The sequence below is a fragment of the Echinops telfairi genome, unplaced genomic scaffold (genome assembly GCF_000313985.2).
Source record: "Echinops telfairi isolate 266 unplaced genomic scaffold, ASM31398v2 ScPeMD7_7469;HRSCAF=8507_0, whole genome shotgun sequence".
In the NCBI taxonomy this organism is placed as follows: Eukaryota; Metazoa; Chordata; class Mammalia; order Afrosoricida; family Tenrecidae; genus Echinops; species Echinops telfairi.
In genome coordinates this window covers 33,161,788-33,185,228 of record NW_022111372.1, presented here as the reverse complement: position 1 = coordinate 33,185,228, position 23,441 = coordinate 33,161,788, and the positions used below count along the sequence as shown (strand labels likewise).

Sequence of the window (23,441 nt, the reverse complement as noted above, 5' to 3'; positions counted from 1 at the left end):
ACCAGTCCCTGGAGACACCAGGCTGGGGAAGGAGAGGATCAACGATAAAGCGAAAGACTCCCAAGGAGAGGGACCGGCACTGTAGCTGCAACAATAGATTTCCGACTTCGGCCTGATGGTGAGGATGATGCAAGACGAGGGAGTTTCCCATCTGTGGAACATAGGGCCACTCTGTACAGCACTGACTTGACAGCACCTGGTAACAGAGTTTTACACACACATTAAAACAAGAGAGCACAGTTATTACAACAAGGTATACTCCTAATGGCCTATAGTAAAAGTTAGGTGCTTCAGAATGCTTTGTATCCTTTTAAGGAGTGAGTACCGCTGTGTAGCACATCGTCATTTGTTTTCCCCCCACAACCTTTAAGAAAACATTAAGACTATAAATGGTTTGGGTCACTAAGCAATTTATTGGCTGAGCTGGGAAGTACTGTCCCTTATAAACCATGCTCCAATCTCATCACTGTCATTTGAATGAAAATCCAGATGGAATATTTTAATATTAGCTAACCCTATATTTATTATCAGCCTATATCACATAAGACATGCAACTGTGCTCCCACAGTGAAAACATTTAGAGTATTTTTCCAGGTTGCAAGTGAGATTTCCTCTAATAATTCTTTTTAAAGATTTGCTGCTGTCCTAATAATCAATTGTTAAAATTTTGGAGATGTAATCTCCATAAAACAATACTTCATTAAATATCAGTAAATATTATTACAATGAAACCATTTAGTTGATGTCTGAGAAACATTTCAGAATTGAAAGAATATTATTGCCCCAAAGTAAAGCCTTTGTGTCCGTGTCATTCAGCTAGCACAACTGCCCGCAGAAGGACAAGGTCTACTTCACCATCTTTGAACAATGTTTTATTTATTCAGTACCACTTTGTGGGAAATAGTGTTTTCAGTGATTGAGGCATAAAGGTAACAGGACTGATGAAACTGTCTTTTTGGAGCTTACATTCCCGTGGAAGAGACTGATAATGAAGATGATCGAACATTAAATATATGATAGATAGTCCAGGAGACAAAATAAGCACAGAGCGGTGAGTTCCCATTGCCGATGAGAACCCAATGGGCCCATTGCAAAGATGGCATCAGGGTGAAGTTCAGAAGAAAGAAAAGAGGTCAACCAGGTGGGTGTTGGGAAGAGGGAGGGAGTTCCTTTGCTCTAAGCAAAGGAAGCAGCAAGTGCAGAGATGGGGAACAATTGGCTTCCAATCTCAGGTTTATGGGGCCTTCTCACTAGGGGCCTCTCTGCTGACCTCAGAAGAGAAGACAGTGGAGTTTACCTCCAACTTTAATTGTCCCTGTTTGTAAGGTGTAATCGGGTTCTAAGCTTCTGTGCCAGTTGCAGTGGTTCAAGCAGTTATTTCGCTTGCTTCCTGTGTCGATCTGCTCGCACACCCCTCATTGTTATTTAAGTATAGCCTGCACTTTGTGCTCATAGCTGCTCTGTTTAATAGAGCAGCCGCTGACTGCCTCATAACTATTCATGACGAGCAGAAGGAACTAGCTCACATTGCTATTTTTGGTGCAAGGACAAAGCTCAGGTCCCTGGTGAAGTTTCTAAACAGCTCTCTCTGATAGTCACGGAAGAGTAGTCCCCATATGTTTTGTGGACATACAGCTTGTTAAAGCCAGATTTAGCTGCAGCCCCCTGTAAGCACAGCACTAGTTTATACAAGTATGTGAAACTTTGTTTGCTCTACTAATGTGTTTAAACCACAAATAAAGCCGAGAAAGTAGGCAAGCAAGTGATTTGAGAAAGTATATAGACCATGTGAATAATTCAGGCCAAAACCTTTGAATATGGGCTCTGTATAATTAGCACGATCTAGCTAGCTAACCCAGTTACTCATGTGTGGGGCAAGAAATCTGGTTCAAGATCAAGCCCTAAATAGAAATGCTAACATCTTTGGTAAGTTGTCTTTTCCGTAGGCTATTTTGTTTATACTCAAATGGAGAGAAGCAGTGTTTTAAGATATTCATAATATTAGCGTCCATGTTAGCATACACACATCAGAAGGAGTTCTTTCACGAACCTGACCTTGGATTATTGACGTTCCACTAGCCACCTGGATCACCAGTAGAGTCACATTATTTAGTGAGACAGGAACCAAGGAGGCAAAGCCTTGGGATTCTCAGTGAAGCGCTTGGCTGGAGTGGAGGAAGGATCGGAGCTGCTGTGTGGATCTCCCCTTTCCTGCTTCTTATGAAAAGTAACCAGCACCCGGGTGAATCGTCATTGAATGGACTAAGGCTCTAGAATTCTCTCCCCAAAAGGAGATTTTGACAGTTATTGAGCAGGATTTATGAATGCTGTAGATTGACTTGTTGATTGAATTAGCCAAACAAATGCTGCTCCTTGGAGGCTGTTTCCATAAACATTATTTTGAAATCTACTCCTAAATGCTTGCATTTCTACAATGACTGAGCAGCCACGTTCTAATGTGGATTGCTAATTAGGACCTTTATTGACATTTTGTATTTTTGTGCAACTTGGAGAGCTTTGGGATTTGTGTTTTTGTTTTTGACTGCAGGCTGTAATGGAATATGAGTATATCATGCAGCTTTACTACCTTTTTCCATTTATTTTTGAGAAGACAGCTCTTCGAAGAGTAATTTTCTGGTACACAAATTTCTGGAATAAAATTATTATAGTAATTGCTTTTCTTCTATTCTGAAATGTACTATCAGTTAAGAGAATGAAACTAATGTTCAGGGAAGCTAACAAGGTGTATGATTTACATTTGGGACAAAGACAAAAGAGCACCAGCTATAAATACAAATCCATTAGTGGGACTCTCACCCAGCTAACCCCCACCCAATGAACCCCAACCAATAAGCAGCTGCTGACCATGCTTTCTCCTGGATTCTCCTTAAAAGACCTCACATCTGACAAATGGTATGGGTTTAAACATTGCTTTTTTCTTGTTCTCATTTAACATTTCCTTCGAGAAATTAGAAATTTATGAAAGTTCTGAGAGGTATCGAACTAACATCTATTGAAAGTTATAGTTTCTAATCTTCTGGGCTGCTTCACTGAACTTTAATATGAACAAATGTGATGATTTGTATGAAGGGAAAACATTCTCACAGAATGCATTTGTCTTCTTCCTTCTCCACAAGTCAGAACTTCAGTCCTTGAATGTTTGTCGTATAATTAGAGAAGAAACCAAGTTGATTTCTAAGCAAGTATTGCCATGATGTGACATCAAACTGGATTTGTTGACATATCCTTCTTCTCTTTCCTTCCCAGTAAGAACACGCGGACTTCTGATACCTTGAGCAAGCAACAGCAGACGCTAAGAATGCATATAGACATACCCAGGGCTCAGCTTTTGATTGAAGAGAGAGACACAATGGAGACCATCGGTAAGGTGCCACATTTGCTGCCCGAGACAGTGTGGCTGCTGCAGCAATGCCCTCTCGGCCTAAGTACTAGAGGGTAAGAAGTATTAGATGAGGGGACGGCCTGACCTGCTACAAGAGCAAAGAAGTTCTAAGGTTGAGAACAGGTATTGAGGAGAATGAGGAGCAGCAAAGGAGGTAGAATTGAGTCACCTACCCCAGGGGCAAGGTTTCCCAGCTCCGGTCTCCACTTGAAGTCTTTCCTTGGAAGGCTATAGGTGCCACTTGAAAGAAAAAAAAAATATCCATGTAGTCAAAGAAAAATGTAAAGCCTGCAGATGTCTTAAGACCCCATCCTGGGAATTCACTTTACATTCAACAGCTCCAGGGAGACCAACCTACATTAGAGAAAACATTTAAATAATAATTAGTAGTTGGGGGTGGGGTGGGGATCTTTTCTCAGAGGCCTGTTTCCCTAGCACTCTCATCAACACTCTGGAGTCATTATCCTTGGGAAACACTCAATCCCTTATTTCACAGGAGCAGAGCAGATGCTCCGAGGTTTGGGGCTTAATCAGCTGAAGTCAAAGGTGTCTTGACCCTATCCGGTCTCATTCTGTCCAATCCAGAACTGGAGACTCTATGCCCTGCTGCAATAAGTCAGAAGAAGAGCTGACGTGCATCGGGAGTCCCTGGAATGCACTTTACAAGCTTTATATGTGCATTATTTAATTTAACCCTGCCCACTAATATAGGAAAAGTGTATACTTCGCTGATGACGGAGGTGTGGAGAGGCCCTGTGATTTGTCAAGGTCATTTAGACCTAGGAGCAGAACCAGGATTCCTACCTGTAGGAATCTTTTCAAGCCCACCTGCTTCCCCATCAGGCCATTCACCACCAGCAGTGCCACCTGCTTCCAAGTCAGCCAGCTACTTCCCAGCACCCCTTGCCTTAGCAATACTTTTGAGCTTTCCGGTAACCATGGAAACGGACTCTGATCCTGGTTCCTGGGGCTGCTTCCTTCCAAAGTTAGCTCAATATTTTCTTTGGAAGGTGTTTCCTGGCACTCGGGCCTCAGGGCAACCCTTTCCTGAAGCCTGAATAAAGCTACCCAGTTCCTGGCACCTTCCCCAGACATCTTCTGATAGGAAAGCAGTGGTAACAGGGTTGGCAGTACACCCTCTTTGTCTCCCACACTCCATCCCTACCCCTCCTGGCCTTCCCTTCCATGGATCAAATAGAACAAGTAAGATTCCCTGACCTCGTGTTGATTGCCATCCAGCTGGCTCCAATTTATCCCAACTCCATGGACAGCTGAACGAAGGGCTGCCTGGCCCTGCCCCGTCATCACAAGCATTGCCACCCAAGAGTCCAGGGTGTTTTTCTTTTCATTGCTCCAGAGTTTTATTCATTCACTGATTTGATATTCACAAAGGGGTCAGTCAGGCTGTGCACAGCCCAGGGTGGGCAGCAGCCACACCTCCCAGATACCCCCTCCCCCAGCCACTATGTACAGATAAGGGGGCTGCTTGGGTCACCTCCAAAGTCATCTGGGAGAGGGAATGGGGGGTGGGGGGGTCTGTGATCCAGAGGCAGTGCTGGACCAGCACCCCTTGGCATCAGCCCCAGGGACAAGGGATCAATGTGGCTGTCTCAGCCCTGTGTCCCCACCCGGCAGGGCGGCCTGCGTGAGGGCAAGCTAAGGGGCCCTCTCTGCAACCCCTACCCCTATGGGAGGGAGACAAGGTAATACTGAGGGGTGGGGCAGAGGGGCCTTGGAGCCCCCAGGCTGCAGGGATAGAGACCCAGAGCCCAGGACCACAACATCGAAGGGAGAGGGCCCCGGCCTCACTGCACAGCCTCTAGGGAATTACAAGCCGCTGTGTAATTTGGTGTGCTTCCTACCTAGGAGATGCAGCTTCTAGCAATGCATTAGATGCTGTTCGGTTGCGTTCCACAGAGTTTGGTTTTCTCTGGCTAATTTTTAGATGATCAGCAGACCTTTCATCCTAGTCTGGTTTAGTCTAGAATTCTGTCCACCGTGGGTGATCCTTCGGGTATTTGAAATAGCAGTGTCCTTTCTTCCAGCAGTACACAAGCCACCAGGGCATAACAAACTGACCGGCGGATGGGAAATATTGATCTAATGGCTCCTAAGTGCTAAATTCTTCGACCATCCTCAATAGATTCAAGCTAGGCTCCGGAAGAAGGCCAGCGAAGCCCAAAGTGGTCCATAGACTTAGGGGCTGCAGCAATGGACCGATTTCTGTGAAGATGGCACGGGACCAGGTAACATCTGGTTGTGCTGTGCACGGAGTGGGGATAAGTTGGAGCCAACTGGATGGTAAACACCCGACCCCATCCCTTGTGAGAAGGCACAGCTCAGCCTAAAACCCAGCCCATGGTCATAACGTGCGCACACCCAGATAGATACGATCGAGGTCATGCCCTCAATTCTCTTCTCAGTCACAGCCGAGATCTCGCTTGTTTCATTTGACAGAGAGGTCATGAAAACTAAAACCTTCCCTGAAGCATGGGTTCAAATGCCAACGTGTAATTTTGTTGACCTTTGAATACGGTTATGATCTATGCTAAGTGTTCCTCACTAGACTTGTTCATAGGCGCACGGTTAATTCTTCAAATAGAGTTCGATGCACCTGGTGACTGGCAGATTGTCTTCTGGTACGCCGGTCACTGCTGGGTTAACACTGGAGCAGTCTGCCCACCCTTCTCTACATAATAATGGCTGTGAGGGGGAGATACATCATCCTCCTCCACACAGGATCATCTATCCTGAAGAGCCATTTACCTCCTGGTGATGCCTGACAGGTGGTCGATGGCGTTTTCTAATTATTGGGGAAGTAGAAATGTGATACTTTAAAATGCTCTGGGCTCTGACGAGAAGAAGCCAATAATCAAGGGCCATTAATTTGGGGCCAGAATAAATGGTTAACATTACAAACTGCCAGGCACCTGAAATTTCCCATTAAAAGTTGGCAACCTCGCCCTGCGGATAGTCTGGCAGGCTCTCAGCAGGGGAATGCGTAGAATCCTCAGCCTTTCAACATTATTCATGGAAGAGGGAACATAGAAGGCACCCTCAGAGCCAGGTCCTAGCGGAAGTCAATGTGTCTGTAGACAACCCATTGCTGTCAAGGCCATTTGGACTCACGACGACCCCGTGTGGTACAGAGTAGAACTGCTCCATAGGGTTCTCTTGGCCGTAATCATTTCTGACTGTACCAAAGCAGACCGCCAAGCACCACTATAAGGATCCACACCCCAAACTGATTGTGCCCCCTGCCTGTAGCCAGGCAACCCCCTGTGAGGGGTCCTGTGTCAAGTGCAGGGGTAGCCGCTCCAGTTATCTGCATCACACCATGCAGACTGGAGAAGACTCCTTGGCAGCCCTCCCTCAGCTTCTCTGCCAAGAAATTTTATTCTCACTTGGAGAGGCTTTCCTTTCCTGCCAGAGCCTGAGTAATTGGATTTTGTAGGGTTCGCTCTGTTCAGAGCCTTTTTTGGGCACAGTCGTCTAGCGGCGTTGTTGATGACTTTTCACATCAATGTTCTGGTGTCACGGCACACCGGAACTTGTGCCCGGATCCCTGATGAGCTCACGTGAGCATCTTCTGGGCCGCAGTTCTTGAAAGTTTATTTGAAATCTGTAACTGTGAACAGAGCTCCTCTCAGAATAATTTTTTAATGTCTAAAAGTATGACTTTATCACAACAAAGTCATGACAATCTCGAGGCAACCAAATCACAGCACACGGCACGGTCTTGTCTGCGAGCACTTTAATCTTCCGAGTTCCACAGAGAGCTGGTTCTACCTGTGTCACCTTCCAGTGCCTACACCAGCAGGACTGCGAGAGTCCGACAAGTGAGTCATTGTCCGGTGAATCCGGGAAAGGACGCCCTCGGGTAATTAAAGCTCAAAGGAGGTGGGAAGACAGGGAACAATCCTCCAATCCGTTACACTAGAGGCATCAAACCTCCTAGATGGCCCTTTCTCGTCTTCTCCGTCTTTCTCCAAAAACACTGCCAGGTTTAGTAGGGAACGTTGAAGTCTCTGGGTGCTACAAACAGTGAGGCACTTGGCTGTTGACCAAAAGAGGGGTGATTTAAATCTACCGAGGTACCTCGGAAGAAAGGGCTGGAGATCTCCCTCTGAAAAATTAGCCATTGAAAACTCTGTGGAGGAACAGTTCTGCTTTGATACATGTCAAGTTGTTGTAAGTCAGCAACAGAAATGTGTAAAGAAGGTGTGTCTGTGTGCATATAATATGGATTATATAAATAATATAAATCTATATAGAGAGAGAAAGAGAAATGCAGAGGTGATTGCTAGTACTACAAAACACCCTCAGTCACAAAAGGTGACCGCTAGGCTCATGGCTGGGTGGGGCTGGCATTGCTGACCATGTCTCAAGTGAGATTTTCACAAATATGTGAATCCAAACAGTTAACTGGATAACCAGAACAACAAGCCCCCAGTACCCCTGAAATTCAGTGTTTAGTTAATCCAAATGGAACCAAGCACAGAAGATGAGAAACGGCCCAATCTGCCTCTTATTCCTTCTGTATAACTCCCGCTCCCGACACCAACCCCAAAGCACAATTTTTAACTGTTAACATTCTAGGGTCCTTCTTGATATAGTGCTTGTGTTTCAGTTGCTTTGTTGCTTTCAAAGAGGTCATTGTTGTTATGGGGACATTGGTAGGAGCAGCAGTAGAATTCCCTGTAGCCATGTGGGAGTCCCCCGTTTAATTCCCAGCCAATAACCCCATGTGCAGCCACCATCCATCTGTGGATCTTAGTGTGTTGCCATGATGCTGATTACGTTTCAGTGGAGCTGCTAGATTCTGGCAGACTAGCAAGAAAGGACTGGCAATCTACTTCCTAAAATCAGCCCAGGAAAACCTTATGGAACACAACAATCCACGCCACAATGGATCAGGGGAATGGTACAGGATCAGGAAGTGTTCGCTTTCGTTATGGATGGGGTCAGCCTGGGCTAGGGACCAAATCAGTGGCAGCAAAAGACCATCATCCTTATTATTATCCATAGCACAAGGGCCTAAGGAGGAAAAAAAAATTTTTTTTAAGTACAGGGATTCATTTACCATCACTGTTATCAACATGTTTGGCCTGGAAGCAGAGAGGAGTAAAAGTGCTTGGTTTTCTGTATTTGTGTCTGTTTTGTAGACGACCGTTCGACTGTCTTGTTGACCGATGCCGACTTTGGGGAGGCAGCTAAACAGAAGTCGCTGACGGTGACCCACACGGTCCACTACCAGTCAGTGTCGCAGGCCACGGGGCCACTGGTGGACGTTTCAGATGCTCGCCCAGGAACAAGTGAGTGGCAACCAACCCTTAAAGCCATGTAGGCACCATGGCTGTTGAAAGTGCCTCTTTCCCTAGCCAGAGAGACATTGGGCCTTCCCAGCCCTGTGCCTCAGAAACAATTGGATACACTCGCATCTTAAATTGGGTTATCCAGTTGGGTCTTCGCTGTTATCCAAAGTGTGTCCTTAGAAGCCAATAACTCTTTGTATTGATTTACTCCAGAAAATACCAGACATTTCAGCGTAAGGTAATTTTTTGTTTGGTTATTTAGACAACCCACAGAGGAAGGCAGCTAACATTATTCGTATGACTACTGTGTGACTACTTTCAAGCTAGAACGGTGCTGTCACATACGTTATCTTTGCAGCCACCCGATCAGGTGCCCATTTGGAAAGCTAGTCTTATAGCCCTTGCTTTATAAGGGAGAAAACTGAGTCTTAGGGAGGTTAGATAAAGAGCCTGAAGCTGTACATCTAATAAGTAGCAAAACCAAGATTCCGCCCTAGAGGGGTCTGTCCTCAAAGCTTATTATACTTCTCTCCTGAATAAACTGTTGGAGAAAAATTAAAGCCTGGGGATTATGTTGGGCTTAATTATGGATATTTGCCTTCATAATATATGGAAATCAATTACCTCATGAAATTAAATTTCCTAATACCTATCTAGAGCTTATTAATTAGATATTCTTGTTTCTTCATAATTGAAATTGTTCCTAAAACTCTTTAAGGACTGAGAAATTGCTGTCCTGATTGTTATCATTTTGAAAGCTTTGATGTCTGTCTCTTAAATCTCTAATCACGCTTTGCTAAAATTTACATTCCTAGAGTCATGTGTTATAATTAGTAAAGTAAATATTTTGCTCTTGAAAGCTGCTCTCCCTCAATCCCCCTCTCTGGTGGAGTATTTCTGAAATGTGCCCAGCACCGTGAACTGCCACAGGTTGCCTGCTGAATAGTGTAGTATATGGAATAGTGTAGAGCTATTGAAATTGTTAATGACATCCACATGACGAGTTGTTGTTTAAAATGTGCTGAAGGAGCCATTCATTCTTCCATGATATTTTTTTCTTCACTCTCCCCACACCTGTCCTTCCTTGGTGGCATTGGCCCGGGCCAAAAATGGGACATGAGGACACTGTGATATGCGAAGGGTATAAATGAGAGCCTTTCTCTTCAGATCTTTTAGGTCGTTCACATCCTCCCTAGAAATTGGAGTTCTATTGTGATCTCAGTGACTCCACACTGGGCTCTGATGGGTCTCTGAGCCCCTTTTGCTCCTGCCTCTGGGAAGCTTTGGGCCTGGGACAGACCAGGCATTAAGAAGAACAGACCCTTGGCCCAAGCATTCCTGGGGTGCAGTCAGTGTGGGAGTTTGCAGGTAGTCGCTGGAGAGAGCAAAAGAGGCAGAGAACACAGGACTGGTCCCTCACAGTGGTTCTCCATCACTGATGTGTGCGTGCCTCAAAATCACCCAGGGGTCCTGTGTAAAATGCAGATTCCAGGGCTGCACCATTCAGATCCAGTTGGTCCAGGTTGGGGCTCAGGAATCTGCATCGTAATAAGCATGCTTGATGACTGTGATGTTGATGCCTGGGAACCCCATGTTGAGACATGCCACCCACTGGAAATGGCTCTGCTTCAGAGGAATATGGGAAGAAATGCCCCTTGTCACCCATGCCCCTGTGCTAGAGATGCCTTGTCCCTCATCCCTGTCAAGTGTGTAGCTTTCCATCGGCTCTCCTTGCCAGATAAAAAAGCAACATGCATTTTCACCTCCTTTCCAGGGTTTAATGAGCAGAGAAATGGACAAGGGCTAGTGGCAAATGCATAACTCAGATGGGAGAAGAGGCCATGACACTCAAGGACATACAGGGAAACCCACCTTCTGCAAGATCAGGCTCAGACAGAGGAGAAGAGCATACTTATGGCATTTAAAATCAGAACAGAGACATGACTCTGAGTCACAAACAGACATCTCAGATCACTGGAATAGAACATAGAAGGTGGGTGGGTCAGAAAAGGGCGTGACATGGATCCAAGGCGAGAAAATTGCAAGCATGCTGAAGGAACTTTAAGAATCCACACATTTAACCTTCAACAGCTTTACTAAGCCTTCCTTGACCTATGGCCCCGTGCTCAGCGATGGAGTACAGCATGAGCAAGAAGACATAAATTTCTTCCTAGTAGTGGAGTCAGTGTGGGAAGCAACCCAGGCCATCCACAGGAGAACACATGAAGACGGCTTAATCAGCACTTGTGATGTGTGGCAGGGGTTTGGCAGAGACTCAAAAGCAGGCGAGTACATGGGGCTGTTTTATAGTGGAAAAGAGGGAAGGGCACGAGGAAGCTGGAGAAATGGGGCATTGCAGAGGAGTGCCTCAGGAACACGATTGGCTTTTTTGGGTTGATCTTGAATTGAAAGGGCACAAAAATGAAGGCAGCTGTTATTTACTAATCAAGTGCCGGCCACTTTGAGCCCGTTGTTACAAGGATTACCATTTTGCTTCCTCCACTAGTAGCCACAGACCGCGGTTCAACTTTGTGTCTGGTTGCTGCAGGTTGTGGGTCTGAGCTGTATGTTTCTATATGGTCTGGTCATTTGTATATTCAGTCTCTCCAGGGTCAGTAAAGCAAGAAATAAAACATCTCTTATTGTTCAGTAAGTCCTTGGAAAAAATAAGACCGAAAGATATGGTAAAGAGTCAATGCGAAAATGGATGCCATGGGAAATAAGAAGCTCCCTTAGGTCCAGGTCATCTGGGAAAGCCACCATTGAGGAGAAGGCATGAACCAAGATTCAAAGGAGAGCAGGGAAGCAGCAAGGGCCAAACTCCCAAGACTTTGAGGCATGTCGGGGGACAGGAGCTGCCCTGGAATGCATTGAGGAGGAGGAGCAGGATGGACCAGTAGGGATAGCCTGCCCTTGCAAGGCCTAGCAGGCCAAAGTCACTAGTGTACACGCCATTGTGGGAGTTCCAGGGTACCCAGTCTAGGAGCGTAGTATTATGCTAGTACTACAATGAAGTAAAGGCAGTTTACGTACAATGCTTCTCCCCTTTGTGATGAACTTCATTCAATAATAATGTTTATTCATAATAGACACATTTACTCTAATTTATGCACATCTCTGATTAAAAAAAAAATTAGAGTATTCATTTAGCATCTGTAGAACACCGTGTGCTAGAAAGAGACTGTTGAGTAGACTTTTCATTACATATTCCCTAAAACTCATTCTGGGAGACTGGGCGCATTCCATTCTGGAAGTAGAATGGAGAACGTTGCCACAAGAGTCTGAAATGCAGCCTTTCTCAAGCTCGGCCCCCTGCTTGTCTCCTGTACCCCAAGGCTGTTCACCTCCCCCAGGCTATGCCCCTCTGTCAACCCAATCCCACGGGACAAGGTCTTCTCCCTTCTCACTGCAGCTGACAAATCTGTGTCAATTCATTTTTTGTCCTTGATTTACCTCACCTGAAAAGGGCATTATTCTAATTGTGTTAAGGCTGTTTGCCATGATAGGAACTCTTTATTGCAAGAACAGCAGCTAGAATGGGTAAAGTTGTTCACCCACTAGAATGGGTAAAGTTGTTAACCCACTAGAATGACTAGCATGTAGAAGTTATGTTCCTAGGCATTTTATTAGTCTGCCATCAAGCTGCCACAATGGAGAAATTGCAACCTATGCTATTTATCTCTAGACCTGTGAAAACACTTCTCCGTTTCTCCTGTGGGATCCCAATACCTGGGACTCAATTCATGTCCTTGTTCTCAACCCGAGCCACAAAATGACACATCAGGCATTTAGCACAGCTCCTGCAAATATTGATCTAGTCTCAAATTTCTAAGGTAGACTTCAGGGGGAGGAAACGAGTATCTAACTAGTTGCTTAAGTGAGACTCGGTTGAACCCCTTTCTCTTTGTTCTTCATTACCTGAAGCATCTCAACAGTGAGTGTCTCTAATGCTCTCACCCGGGGCAGGAAACAGGGCATGGAAAATGCCCTCGATCTTTTCATCCATTTTTCTATGAACTTTGTGAAGTCCTTTGGTACACAGTCCTGTCTCACCACATTTTGAGGTACTCGCTGAAGAAATCACTACCAATGAGAACTTGAATACAATTTTGCATCAACATGTGCAAAAGTATGAAGCCACAGTATGAAGTAACAAGTATCAGCTCTGACCTGTTAGGTTTGGTTCTGTTTACCGGGGAGTACCCATCCACTCTTCCATGCATCCACCCATCCATCCACAAGTCATGCAAAGAGCATTTCTGAGCACTGCACAGGAAATGAGTTGGATATGGCTCCTGCCTACCTCTAGTACTGTTTCTTTAGGCATCCTGTGTGTTCTCCAGAACCTAGTTTTATGATTTTCCTGCCAAATTCTCTTAATGGAATTTCTAGCCTGCTGAATCAAATCACCAAATTTCTGACACCCACATCTTTCCAGTACTCTTAGGACGTGCTCCTTCCCTGGCTGAGTGTGCATTATTCTAGAGCAAAGTCTCACTATTGAACTCTCCCCGCACACCCTCATGCTTTACAAGTTCGAGGTCGTGAATCTTCCTTACAAGAGCCCTAAAAGTGGATGTTGATACCATCCTGGTCTCAGGGATGAGGGAATTGGGCACCTCAGCACCAGTCACTTGGCCATGGCTAAGGAGCCAGTGTGTGGTGAAGCAGGGCTTCAGACTTTGGCAGCCTACCCAAAGCATTGCTCTTAACCGCTCCCATATTGCCTTAGACTAGCAGAGATGTTACTTAAAAAGAATGCAGGGACCACAGAATAGGCTTTAAATAGTTATTAAGAAAGAAGAGCTTACAGCATGGATTCAGTCTCTCAGAATGGTGCTAGCGGGGGTCCCGGGCGGGGGACCAGTGCATGTGTTTGAAGAGTCCCCAGTGCAGAAGCATTTGTCAATTAAATGACAGGAATGTCCAGATCTGCTAACGTCAGCCTCTCCATGGACAATGGCTGCAGAAGCCAATAGCTTGAGGAGGAAAGTCAAATTAATATCAGGATCACAGTCTTAGATCACATGACATAGTTTATAACCCCATGATCCACTCTCCCATCCAAAACTCAGGCTAATTAAAATAACTTGATTCCAAGGGCAGAAGTTTAACTCAAGTTCTGACCCACTGTTGAAATGCCAAGTGCACTTTATATTATTTACTGTATAATTTATAGGCTGTTTAGCAGACATTATACCTCATCATACTTTTCTTTTCACTAGCATGTTGTGGAAACTAGTAATGTTTCCCATGCTGTAGTAGTAAATCCACAATATTTATCTGCTTGTATGGTACGTTAATTAGTAAGTCATACAAAGGAGTTGTATATACGTTAATTAGTAAGTCATACAAAGGAGTTGTATATACACACACACATATACATAGATAGTGTGTATAGATCTATCTATCTATATATATATATATACACTGTCTGTGTATATATATCTATATACACTATCTATGTATATATACACACATATATATTTTACTTTGATGCCACTCAGTAACCTCTTCTGTATGTGTACACACACATACATATATGACTTTGATTCCATTCAGTAATTTATATATTAGTTGCTATATCAGGAGCAATCAGACAGAACAATTTAGTTGGAAACAAAACAAAAGCTCCCCAAAGCCTTATTAAATTTTGTTTAATGTATGTTCCAGTATTCGACATACAAAAACAACTTCCCCTCTAGGATGCTGGCGCAGAACAGAGTAGAACCATCAGTACGGTTCAAAGAAACTAATATCATGACCTATATTTTCAACATTTTAAGACCATTGGCAAAGCTGTCTTCATCTGGAAAAAGTGGGACTGATGAACAAAGTAACTTGAGCAATCTAGATTTGTATAGCAGCTGACTTGTGCAGCTCCACTCTACCATTTCCTCAGTAGGACCAAAGAAAACATAAAAAAACAACCCAAACTCACAGCCACTAAGTGGATGCCGATTCATAGTGACCCATACAGGTTAGGGAAGAACTGTCCCTATGAGTTTCTAAGACTGTACTGTGTACAGGAGTGGAAAGCTCCATCTTTGTCCCAAGGTGCAGCTAGTGGTTTTGAACTGCTGACCTTGCAGATCACAGCCCAACAGGTAGCCACTACATCACCAGGGCTCCTCTCAGTGGGACATTCTTAGTAAAAAATGGTGCCTGTGGGAGTAATGGTTTCTGCCCGTGTGACAAAGGTGAGGAATGCGGGGTCTTGAGGAAATGACTTCCGTGAAGTGGGGACCCTGGTGATGTAGAGGCTACACGTTGACCTGCTAATATAAGCTCAACACTTCGAAACCATCAGCCACTCCAAGGGAGAAAGACAGAGCTATCTACCCCCACAAAGAGTTTCCGTCTCGGAAACTCACAGGAGTGGTTCTACCCTGTCGCCTGGGTCACTGCCAGCCTGCCTCCACTCCATGACAATGACCGGTGAGCTCGTCCTTGAAGTAGAGCTTCGGAACTGGCCCCTCCTAGAGCCTTCAGCAGGAACAAGTCAACTCAGAATGACCCACAACTGAGGTTGCAGTAATGCGAGAACAGTGATGGTAGTGTTAGCGGACATCAAGCCGATCCCTACTTGTGACTGTGCGTATCCACAGAGTAGACGCTTTCAGAGGCTGTTCAAGCCTGTGACCCTTCAGAAGCAGATTACCAGCCTCACTTCCCCAGTGGGGGGTTGGGAGTGTGTGTGTGTGGGGGGGGGGAGTAGATGAGAACCCTTATAGTTATGCAAAATCCTGGGTAAATTTATGGAAATCACTAGAAAGTTTACTATAGAACTGGCCCCTCCAAGCACGCTGACCAGAAATAAGCTCGCTCAGAATGACCCACGGCTCTAATGGCAAACTTCAAGAAGAGTAAAGATCAGAACCCTCCAAACTCCTGCAAGGAGCTGGGTAATTTTCTGGAAAAGATTCATTAGCATTTAAATAACAAGCTCCACTTGTTTAAGCTCCACTTATCAAGTCGATAGTACCTGGAAGACATTTCGCCTCCTACCCATGATAATGTTTTTCTATCTCTTTGTGGCCCTCTCTCCCCGAGCATTTCGGAGGAGAGATGCAATTATCATTCACACCTTGTTGTCTAGAGAGCTTGGCACACCATAACTCATTTATATTCTAATCAAGGAAGAAAGAAAACCTCCCAATGGAGTTCTTCAGCGGAACCTTGCAAGTGAGGGATGGAATCAGTCTTAAAAGCAATGTCCCAGAGAGTATACACCAAGACCGAGTTTTGTGATGACCCAAGAAATCTTAAAATACATCGATTTACCTGCCATCTCAAGACACATCCAGCTGAGTGATGGATTAGGTTCAAAGTCCACTAGCTAGAAACTTGCAAAAAGTAAAGCCCTCCATTTAAAACGAAAGCCGTTTCACCATTTAACCTGTGCCAGCCTCTAATGCCCCCACGTGGAATGATAAAGGAGCTAATGTCATGTGGGCGTTTTGGAAAATTCAGATGGCCCGGGGAAGGACACATCTGGCCAAGTGACAAACAATTGTGGACCTCTGTCGGTGGGTTCCCTGGAGCTCCACTTCAGTCACCTCTCCCTGAGCTTCTATTGCTTCATCCATGAAGTGACCTTGGATAATATCTGATCACTGGGAGACATTTTAATAGGTTCAATGGATGGGCCCAATACAGGAACCCCATGTCCTGTGCGGGAGGCACTTCAAACTCCTGGAGAGCACATAGGTGGGTGAGTTCACTAATGTCACAGGTTGCACCCTCTCAGAGCTGCTCTTTCACAGTTACTTCATTCCATTCGTGCTGAGCAGTTGCCTTGTGGGATTTTGTGAACTTAAGCAGAGAAATGTTCAGGTTTTTCAGCATAAACTCACGTTGTGTTTGGCCCGGTAGTCATAGCACAACACACAGCTAAGATGCCAAGACAGTGACAGACCTAGAGTCAGAGTTGGGCAAAGTTAGTGGCAGTTTAAATCTCTAACCTTAGGATGTTTGCTTTTACTGAATGGTCTGAGGAGGGATGATTGCCCACAGGTTATCATAGGAGGAGAGGAGGTTGCTTGCAGCTGGGATCTAAAGTGGGCTTTGGTTGGGGGGGGGGGCACACAGAATTTCCAGCAGAATCTCACTCTTCAGAGAGGATCATAGAATCATGTGGAAGAGTGTCTACCTGCGCCCACCCTGCTCTCATAGAGCCAAAGCCTGGGAATGCTTTGTAGTTTAGGCCTCTGACCTCAGACGGTGATGATCTTTCAGGAGTGTCCAGCCCATGTTGCCTTAAGGAAATGCACACACTGGTTCACAGCCAGGGGGGCACATTCAGTACTTGGGCTATATCATATCCTGTCACAACAAAGCAAGGGGGTCTACAACAAGGTAGTGGCTGATAACATTCGAAGTGGTTTACGTCAGAGAAGTTTCTGCTGGCTTAAGGTTGTTTATAACTTAGCTTAAATGTTCAAGCGGCACCTTCAGTGTTTCACACACCTGTGATTTGGGATCGCTGCACTATAAGCGTCCATCACATCTGTCAACACAAGCTACTGTGCTTAGAAGTGATCAGGACATTTTTAAATATAACTGTTAAGGTTCCATTTGGGGAAGCAGAATTCAAAGGTGGGAGAGACTCATCTAGGATCTGAGGTGGGCTTGAGGCTAAAGCCTCAAAAATATCTTTCTGGAGCTTCTTCCTTTTCCACAGTATCACACACACACACACACACACACACACACACACACACACACACACACACACACACACACTGTAAACTATGGTAGCCAATATCCAGGTGTCCAACTTGTTTAGCGGTCACAAGATCCTTTTCCTTAGTTTAGCAAAGAACCTAGTCCTTCCCATGGGATTTGGTGTCTTTGCTTCAGACTCAAGGAAAACCCACCTGGCACCAGCCCTTATTTACATAAACCTTCTGTTTTAACCTATGGTAGACGTGTGAGATAGGCACAGCCCACCACCATTTGTTCTCCAGATTGAATAATCCAAGTCACCTTTGTCAACGTTAGGAAAATTCCATGGAAGATACACAGTACCAAATACAAAGGGCTCTAGGAGCCCTGGAACCAAAAGGTATGGTCCCTCTGCTCTCGGTGCTTGCAATTTAGCTAAAGCACCAAATGATCATACTTGCCAAGACAGCAGGACTGACTTCATGGGTCACCAAATGGTTACGCACCTGACTACTCATAGAAAGGTTTGGGCTAAAAGCCGGCAAAAACCTCCTTTGAAGATGGTGCTGAAGATAGACTTGCAGGGGCTGAACATCCTATGGAGCACAGCGCTACTCGGAACACAGTGTCACCCCAGTCTGACTTGCTGGCACCTGCTGTGTTTGCAGACTAGTACATGTGAGACAATCGTACAGAGGGCATCTTGAGGTGGAAGAACTTTAGAGCATATTTGGCGGAGCCTGCTCATTTTTCAAAGATAGAGAATCTGGGGGAGCTTAAACGATGAGCCCTGAGCCACGAAATTATTTAGAGCCATGAGCAAAGCTTGAACTTATAGCTTCTTGGTCCAAATCTAATATTCTTTCTCCTACAGATCATTTAAATGTGCAAGCATCTGATCCAATTGCTAAAAAGGACACCATGGTTTGTAGAATAGAGAAGCAATGAAAACAAGAGCAACCATCTAGAAGATGGGTTGACACATCGCTGTAACAATGGGCTCAAACATATCAGCAATTGTGAGGGTGGCCCAGGAGCAGGCAAGGTCTCCTTCTGTTCATCATGGTTTAGAAGCAACTTAAGCATCTGATGAGTGTTTCACACCAGGAAAGAAAGGAGAAGCGGACTGTAGGCAGGTAGAAATCAGGCAGGGTTTCTGGAAGGCTGGCCTTCGGGGGTGAGTGGTGGGACTGGATGGGAGGGCTCCACTCAGGCGTGATCAGCCAAACAAATCTCGAGACAATGACAAACGTTAGACTTGAATCTTCACAGATCCAACCACCAGGAGGAATGCCAAAGCCGGACCAACAGCGAGAAACCGCTATGCCAGTCAGTGGACCCTCAACAGACCCCACCCCACCATTTCAGCACACACTCTCACCACGGACTGGAGGCTGCCGACACCGAGGGCTGCAGGGTCAGTGGACAAGGAGAGCGACAGTTACAGCGTCAGTCCCTCCCAGGACACAGGTATGGACAGCACTCCTCCTCCTCCTTGGTCAGCGTGACCCTGACCTTGCACTCACCACACCATGAGCTGTGGGGTCTCTCTTGGGAGCTCCTGGGGGGCTGTTTGTGTTTTGTCATTGTTTTTTAACTTCCTGTCTTTTAAAGCTTGGACTTTCTGGGTAGTGTAAACGGTTAAGCGTTCAAGCTGCTAATGAGTGGCTGGCAGTTAGAGCCCATCTGGAGGTACTTCCAAATGATCAACCATTGAAAGCCCTCTGAACAGAACCTCCACACAACAGAATTCTGCCCCACGTGGGGTCATGGTCACTGTGAGTTGGAATACATTCAACAACAACTGTGATTTCGTTTTGTTTGTGTTTTTCTGCTTAAAGCAATTTACCTAAGCGCTACCAACACAACTGTTTAGCCTTTGCATCAGACCTGAATGAATTCTGCCAGACAGACCCCAACGGTATCTGTTTTGCAAGTGGCTTGAGTGCCAGGCTGCTTTCTCCTAGAGAAATTTTACATGCACCTGAACAATGACAATCGTTCCTGGCTATCCTCAGGGGGGGTATAACCCTATGCCATCTCCAAGATTATGATACTGCACTGGAAGTTATGAGACAAGGTCATAGCACCCTCTATAGGGCACATAGGCTGATCCTTTTGACAATTAAACCGGGGTTGATTATAAGGTAAGTCATCGCGTGTATGCCATCAACCACCAAGATTGCACTTCTGAGAGAAGAGGAGGCCTAAGAATAGCACTGGATTGCACCCCCCCCACCACCTAAATTTTTTAAAAGAAATCACATCTGAACCTAATAGCTGTAGGGAATTTGAATACTCGTTTTTCTTTTGTTCTCGATGATATACTTCAAAAATAGTGCTCCAGAGGTGGAACGTCACCATGTAAATTTATTTTTATGGCTGTTAATTCTTCTTAGAAGAATCTCAGAGTTTCACTGAGGTGACTGCAGAACTTTTTTGTGGGCTTCCACTGCAGAACTCTCCCAACTAGAAGATAGGGCCTGGATTCAAAAGCACCTTTGTTTCAGTTTGGGCTCTTTTCTAGTTCCTGCATAGGGCAGTCTGTCCAGGAACCCCAACCATGCTGCCTAGGGGACAATGTACGTGCAAAGGCACATCTTTCTTTCTAACCATAGTCACGCCCTCCTTCCCCTAGCCTAAGGCCAGGGGAGCTGAACCATAGAGATCCAATCATTCATGCCAATTAAGCAGTCTCTATGGTATCAATCAATTTGCAAGTCAGAACAGGGAAAAGGTACTGCAGTGCATTTATACCACACTCCCAATTGTTTTAACTAAATGCGGGTTGTTTTTGTTTTTTTTTAAAGAGTGAATTTGCTCGTTTATGGAAATGTCCTAAGCTAGGGACATCTGACTGCAGCGAGGGTCACAAGCTTCAAGGGTCATGTTGTCATGGCTTATGAAGCCAGCTTCTTGATTGGCAAAGACAGATTCCTCCGATCAAAGAGTCAAGACCCCTGGCTGATTACACTATGCTCTGAAAGAGACATTCAGTAGTCAGAACGGATAGTCCAGGTCGTTCAAATTGAAGGGGACTAGGTCATCATCGTGTTTTTTCTTTTGCATGGCATAGATCGAGCGAGAAGCAGCATGGTCTCCACAGAAAGTGCCTCCTCCACTTATGAAGAACTTGCCAGGGCCTACGAGCACGCCAAGCTGGAAGAGCAGTTGAGGCACGCCAAATTCACCATCACAGAGTGCTTCATATCGGACACATCGTCCGAACAGTTGACGGCAGGGACTAACGAGTACACAGACAGTCTGACCTCCAGCACCCCTTCAGAATCGGGGATCTGCAGGTTTACTGCATCACCCCCCAAACCTCAGGATGGAGGAAGAGTGATGAACATGGCCGTTCCAAAGGCACACCGACCAGGTGAGAAGAGGAATTGATGTGTTTGTAGGCGGGGAGGGGTGACATTACTGAGCAACGTTCACTTCTTTAATTACTGGTTTTCTTTGGAGAGGCTTCCTTGGTGTCCTGACTGGGTATTTTGTGTGTGGTTTGCTATATAGCAAACCACTTCCTTGGTTATAGTCTTTACACAACAATGACTATTTCCGTTGTTTGTGAACCTGAAATGAGGTCGGGGCTTGATGGGACAACTCATTGCTGCTCCACACAGTGTCCCATTTGGAAGTTTCATTGGGATTGGAGGACTCACCTCCAAAATGGTACACTCACATGGAAATGGGGAGCTGGCGGTGACACCTCTCTGGAGGTCTCTCCAGGGCGCAGCGCACTTTGTACTTCCTCCTGTCGTGGCGGCACGGGTCTAAGGGTGAATGTTTCGAGAGCCAGAAAACAGACCTTGTGGATCGTTTTTTAAGGCTGATCCTGGAAACGGAAAAGAAGAGCATCCTTCTGCCCTAGTTTCTGTATAGGGCTCTTAGGGACCCAGGCGAAGAGGACGCCGCCTTTCGGTGTGATGACTATCGCAATGGGAAGGACGGGTTCTAAAACTGCTGCAGCAGGGCTGTGACGGAAGAAGGAATTCACCAGTGTTTGGGACTTTATATGAATGGGTTGTCTAAAGTGACCATAACTGACTAGAAAGTCGACCAGGAGTTTTGGTCTTTGACTCCAGTCTGAATAAGTCCTCTGGGGGTGGGAATGGGAGGTGCAAACACTAAGACCCACAAGCCATGCCAGGTAATGGAAATGAGAGAAGGGGGATTGAGAGTAGGGGGCCAAGCAGAGTGATGGGGACATGAACTTTCATAGAACTCATGGACTATGGAAAGAGAAAAGATTCTAGCAAACTTCCTCTTAACTGATCCCAAGGGGAAATGGAAAATGTAGCATGGGCTAGTCTTTCAAGAGAAGCCAGTTTATTTGGAAACACACAAGTGTCAATGCGGATATTTGCAAACCAGTGTGTGGTCTAAATAACACCTTCTGAGGGAATCCAACCCAAGGCAGTCCTCATCGGAAGAATCGCCATTGCCCATCCAATAGCCTTTGGTAACTCTCCTGGTGGCTTGGCCTATTGAATCTTGTTGAACCCAACTGTATTCTTCCAGGTACCCATTTTCTGAGCCATTGTATATTGGTCCCATTTCAAATGTAATCTTCCATTTTAAATTACTGCGAGTGCCTTGGTTTAATGGCACAGTGCCCAGATGAAATAAGCCCTACCAATGCATAAACTTGCATGAAATAAGAATTTTCTACCCTGGAAATAATCTTCTAAACCAAGTTAAGATTCATGCCAGCAAACAATAAAGAGTGATAGCTTCATTTATTTTCATTCCTTCACCCCCTCAAGGGAGAGGCTGAGCTGTTATTGTCGGGTGTTTTCATTTCCAATGTGTATGTTTTGGTTTTTACTTGCAAAGCAAATGCAGAAAAACATCAGCTCAGTGCTATAGATTTGGTGGTGGTGGTGTGTGTCCAGCTTCAGGGCAAGGTGGTCAAAGGGGAAAATGTGTCTGTGGCCATGTTTCACCTCACTCCACTTTGGTTGCTGCAACCTCTAAAATGGGAGCCCTGGTGGTGTAGTAGTTACATGTTGGGCTGTGATCTGCATGGTTGGCAGTTCAAAACCCCCAGAAGCTCCCAGGCAGAAAGACTAGGCTTTATACTGCCTTAAACAACGACAGTCTCAGAAGCCTGCAAAGGACTCTCTGTGAGTCAGCACTGATGCCATGGCATTGAATTTCGCTTTGGTTTTCGGTACCTATAGAAGGCCCTCGTGGCATACAAGTTCTGTGTTGGGCTGCCATCTATAAGGTCAGCAGTTTGACAACAGCACTCTTTCCTCAGGAGAAAGACAAGGCTTTCCACTCCTCTAAAGAGTTGCATATCAGAAACTCACAGAGGCAGTTCTACCCTGCCCCATAGCGTCATTATGAGTCAAATTGACTTGATGGCAGAGAATTCTTTTATTACTTGGGGAAGGAACCTTGGTCCCACGGTTTTAAGCACCCCATTGCTTACTGAAAGATCAGTTGTTCAAACCCACGAGCTGCTCCTTGGGAGAAAAATGTGGCCGTCTGCTTCTATGGATGTGTATGACCTTTGAACTGGAATAGACTTGAAGGCAATTGGATGGGTTTTGGATCTTTAATCAGGTGTGACTTGATGCCAGTGTTTTTTTAGGAGGATTTTTATATGAAATGAGTGCTGGCCCTCAATGCAAGAATACTTTCTTCTATTAAATTGGCATTCTATGATGCTCACCTTCCCGGCACAACTGCTGAAGACAAAGCTGGTGAATAAGTAAATGTGGTGAAGAAAGCTGATGGTTCCCCCCTATCAAAAGATATAGCGTCTGGCGTCTTAAAGGCTTGAAGGTAAACAAGTGGCCATCTAGCGCAGAAGCAACAAAGCCCACATGGAAGAAGCACACCAGCCTGTGTGATCATGAAGTGCAGAAGGGATCAGTTATCAGGCATCAAAGAACAAAAAATCATATCATTGTGTGCTCACCTCCATGATACGATCGCTGAAAACAAATGGGTACATAAGCAAATGTGACGAAGAAAGCTGATGGTGCCCAGCTATCAAAGATATAGCATCTGGGGTCTTAAAAGCTTGAAGGTAAACAAGC

At 45.3% G+C, this 23,441-nt stretch overlaps 1 protein-coding gene across 1 annotated transcript in view; it reads left to right on the top strand.

The window, feature by feature from the left end:
• DSCAM (DS cell adhesion molecule) overlaps window positions 1-23,441 on the top strand; it is a 617,895-nt gene that overhangs the window by 575,351 nt on the left and 19,103 nt on the right. The window contains exons 29-32 of the mRNA XM_045284541.1: window positions 3,268-3,383; window positions 8,569-8,718; window positions 18,658-18,855; window positions 20,462-20,764. Of these exons, the coding sequence (XP_045140476.1) occupies window positions 3,268-3,383; window positions 8,569-8,718; window positions 18,658-18,855; window positions 20,462-20,764 (767 nt within the window). The remainder of the gene's footprint in view (window positions 1-3,267; window positions 3,384-8,568; window positions 8,719-18,657; window positions 18,856-20,461; window positions 20,765-23,441) is intronic.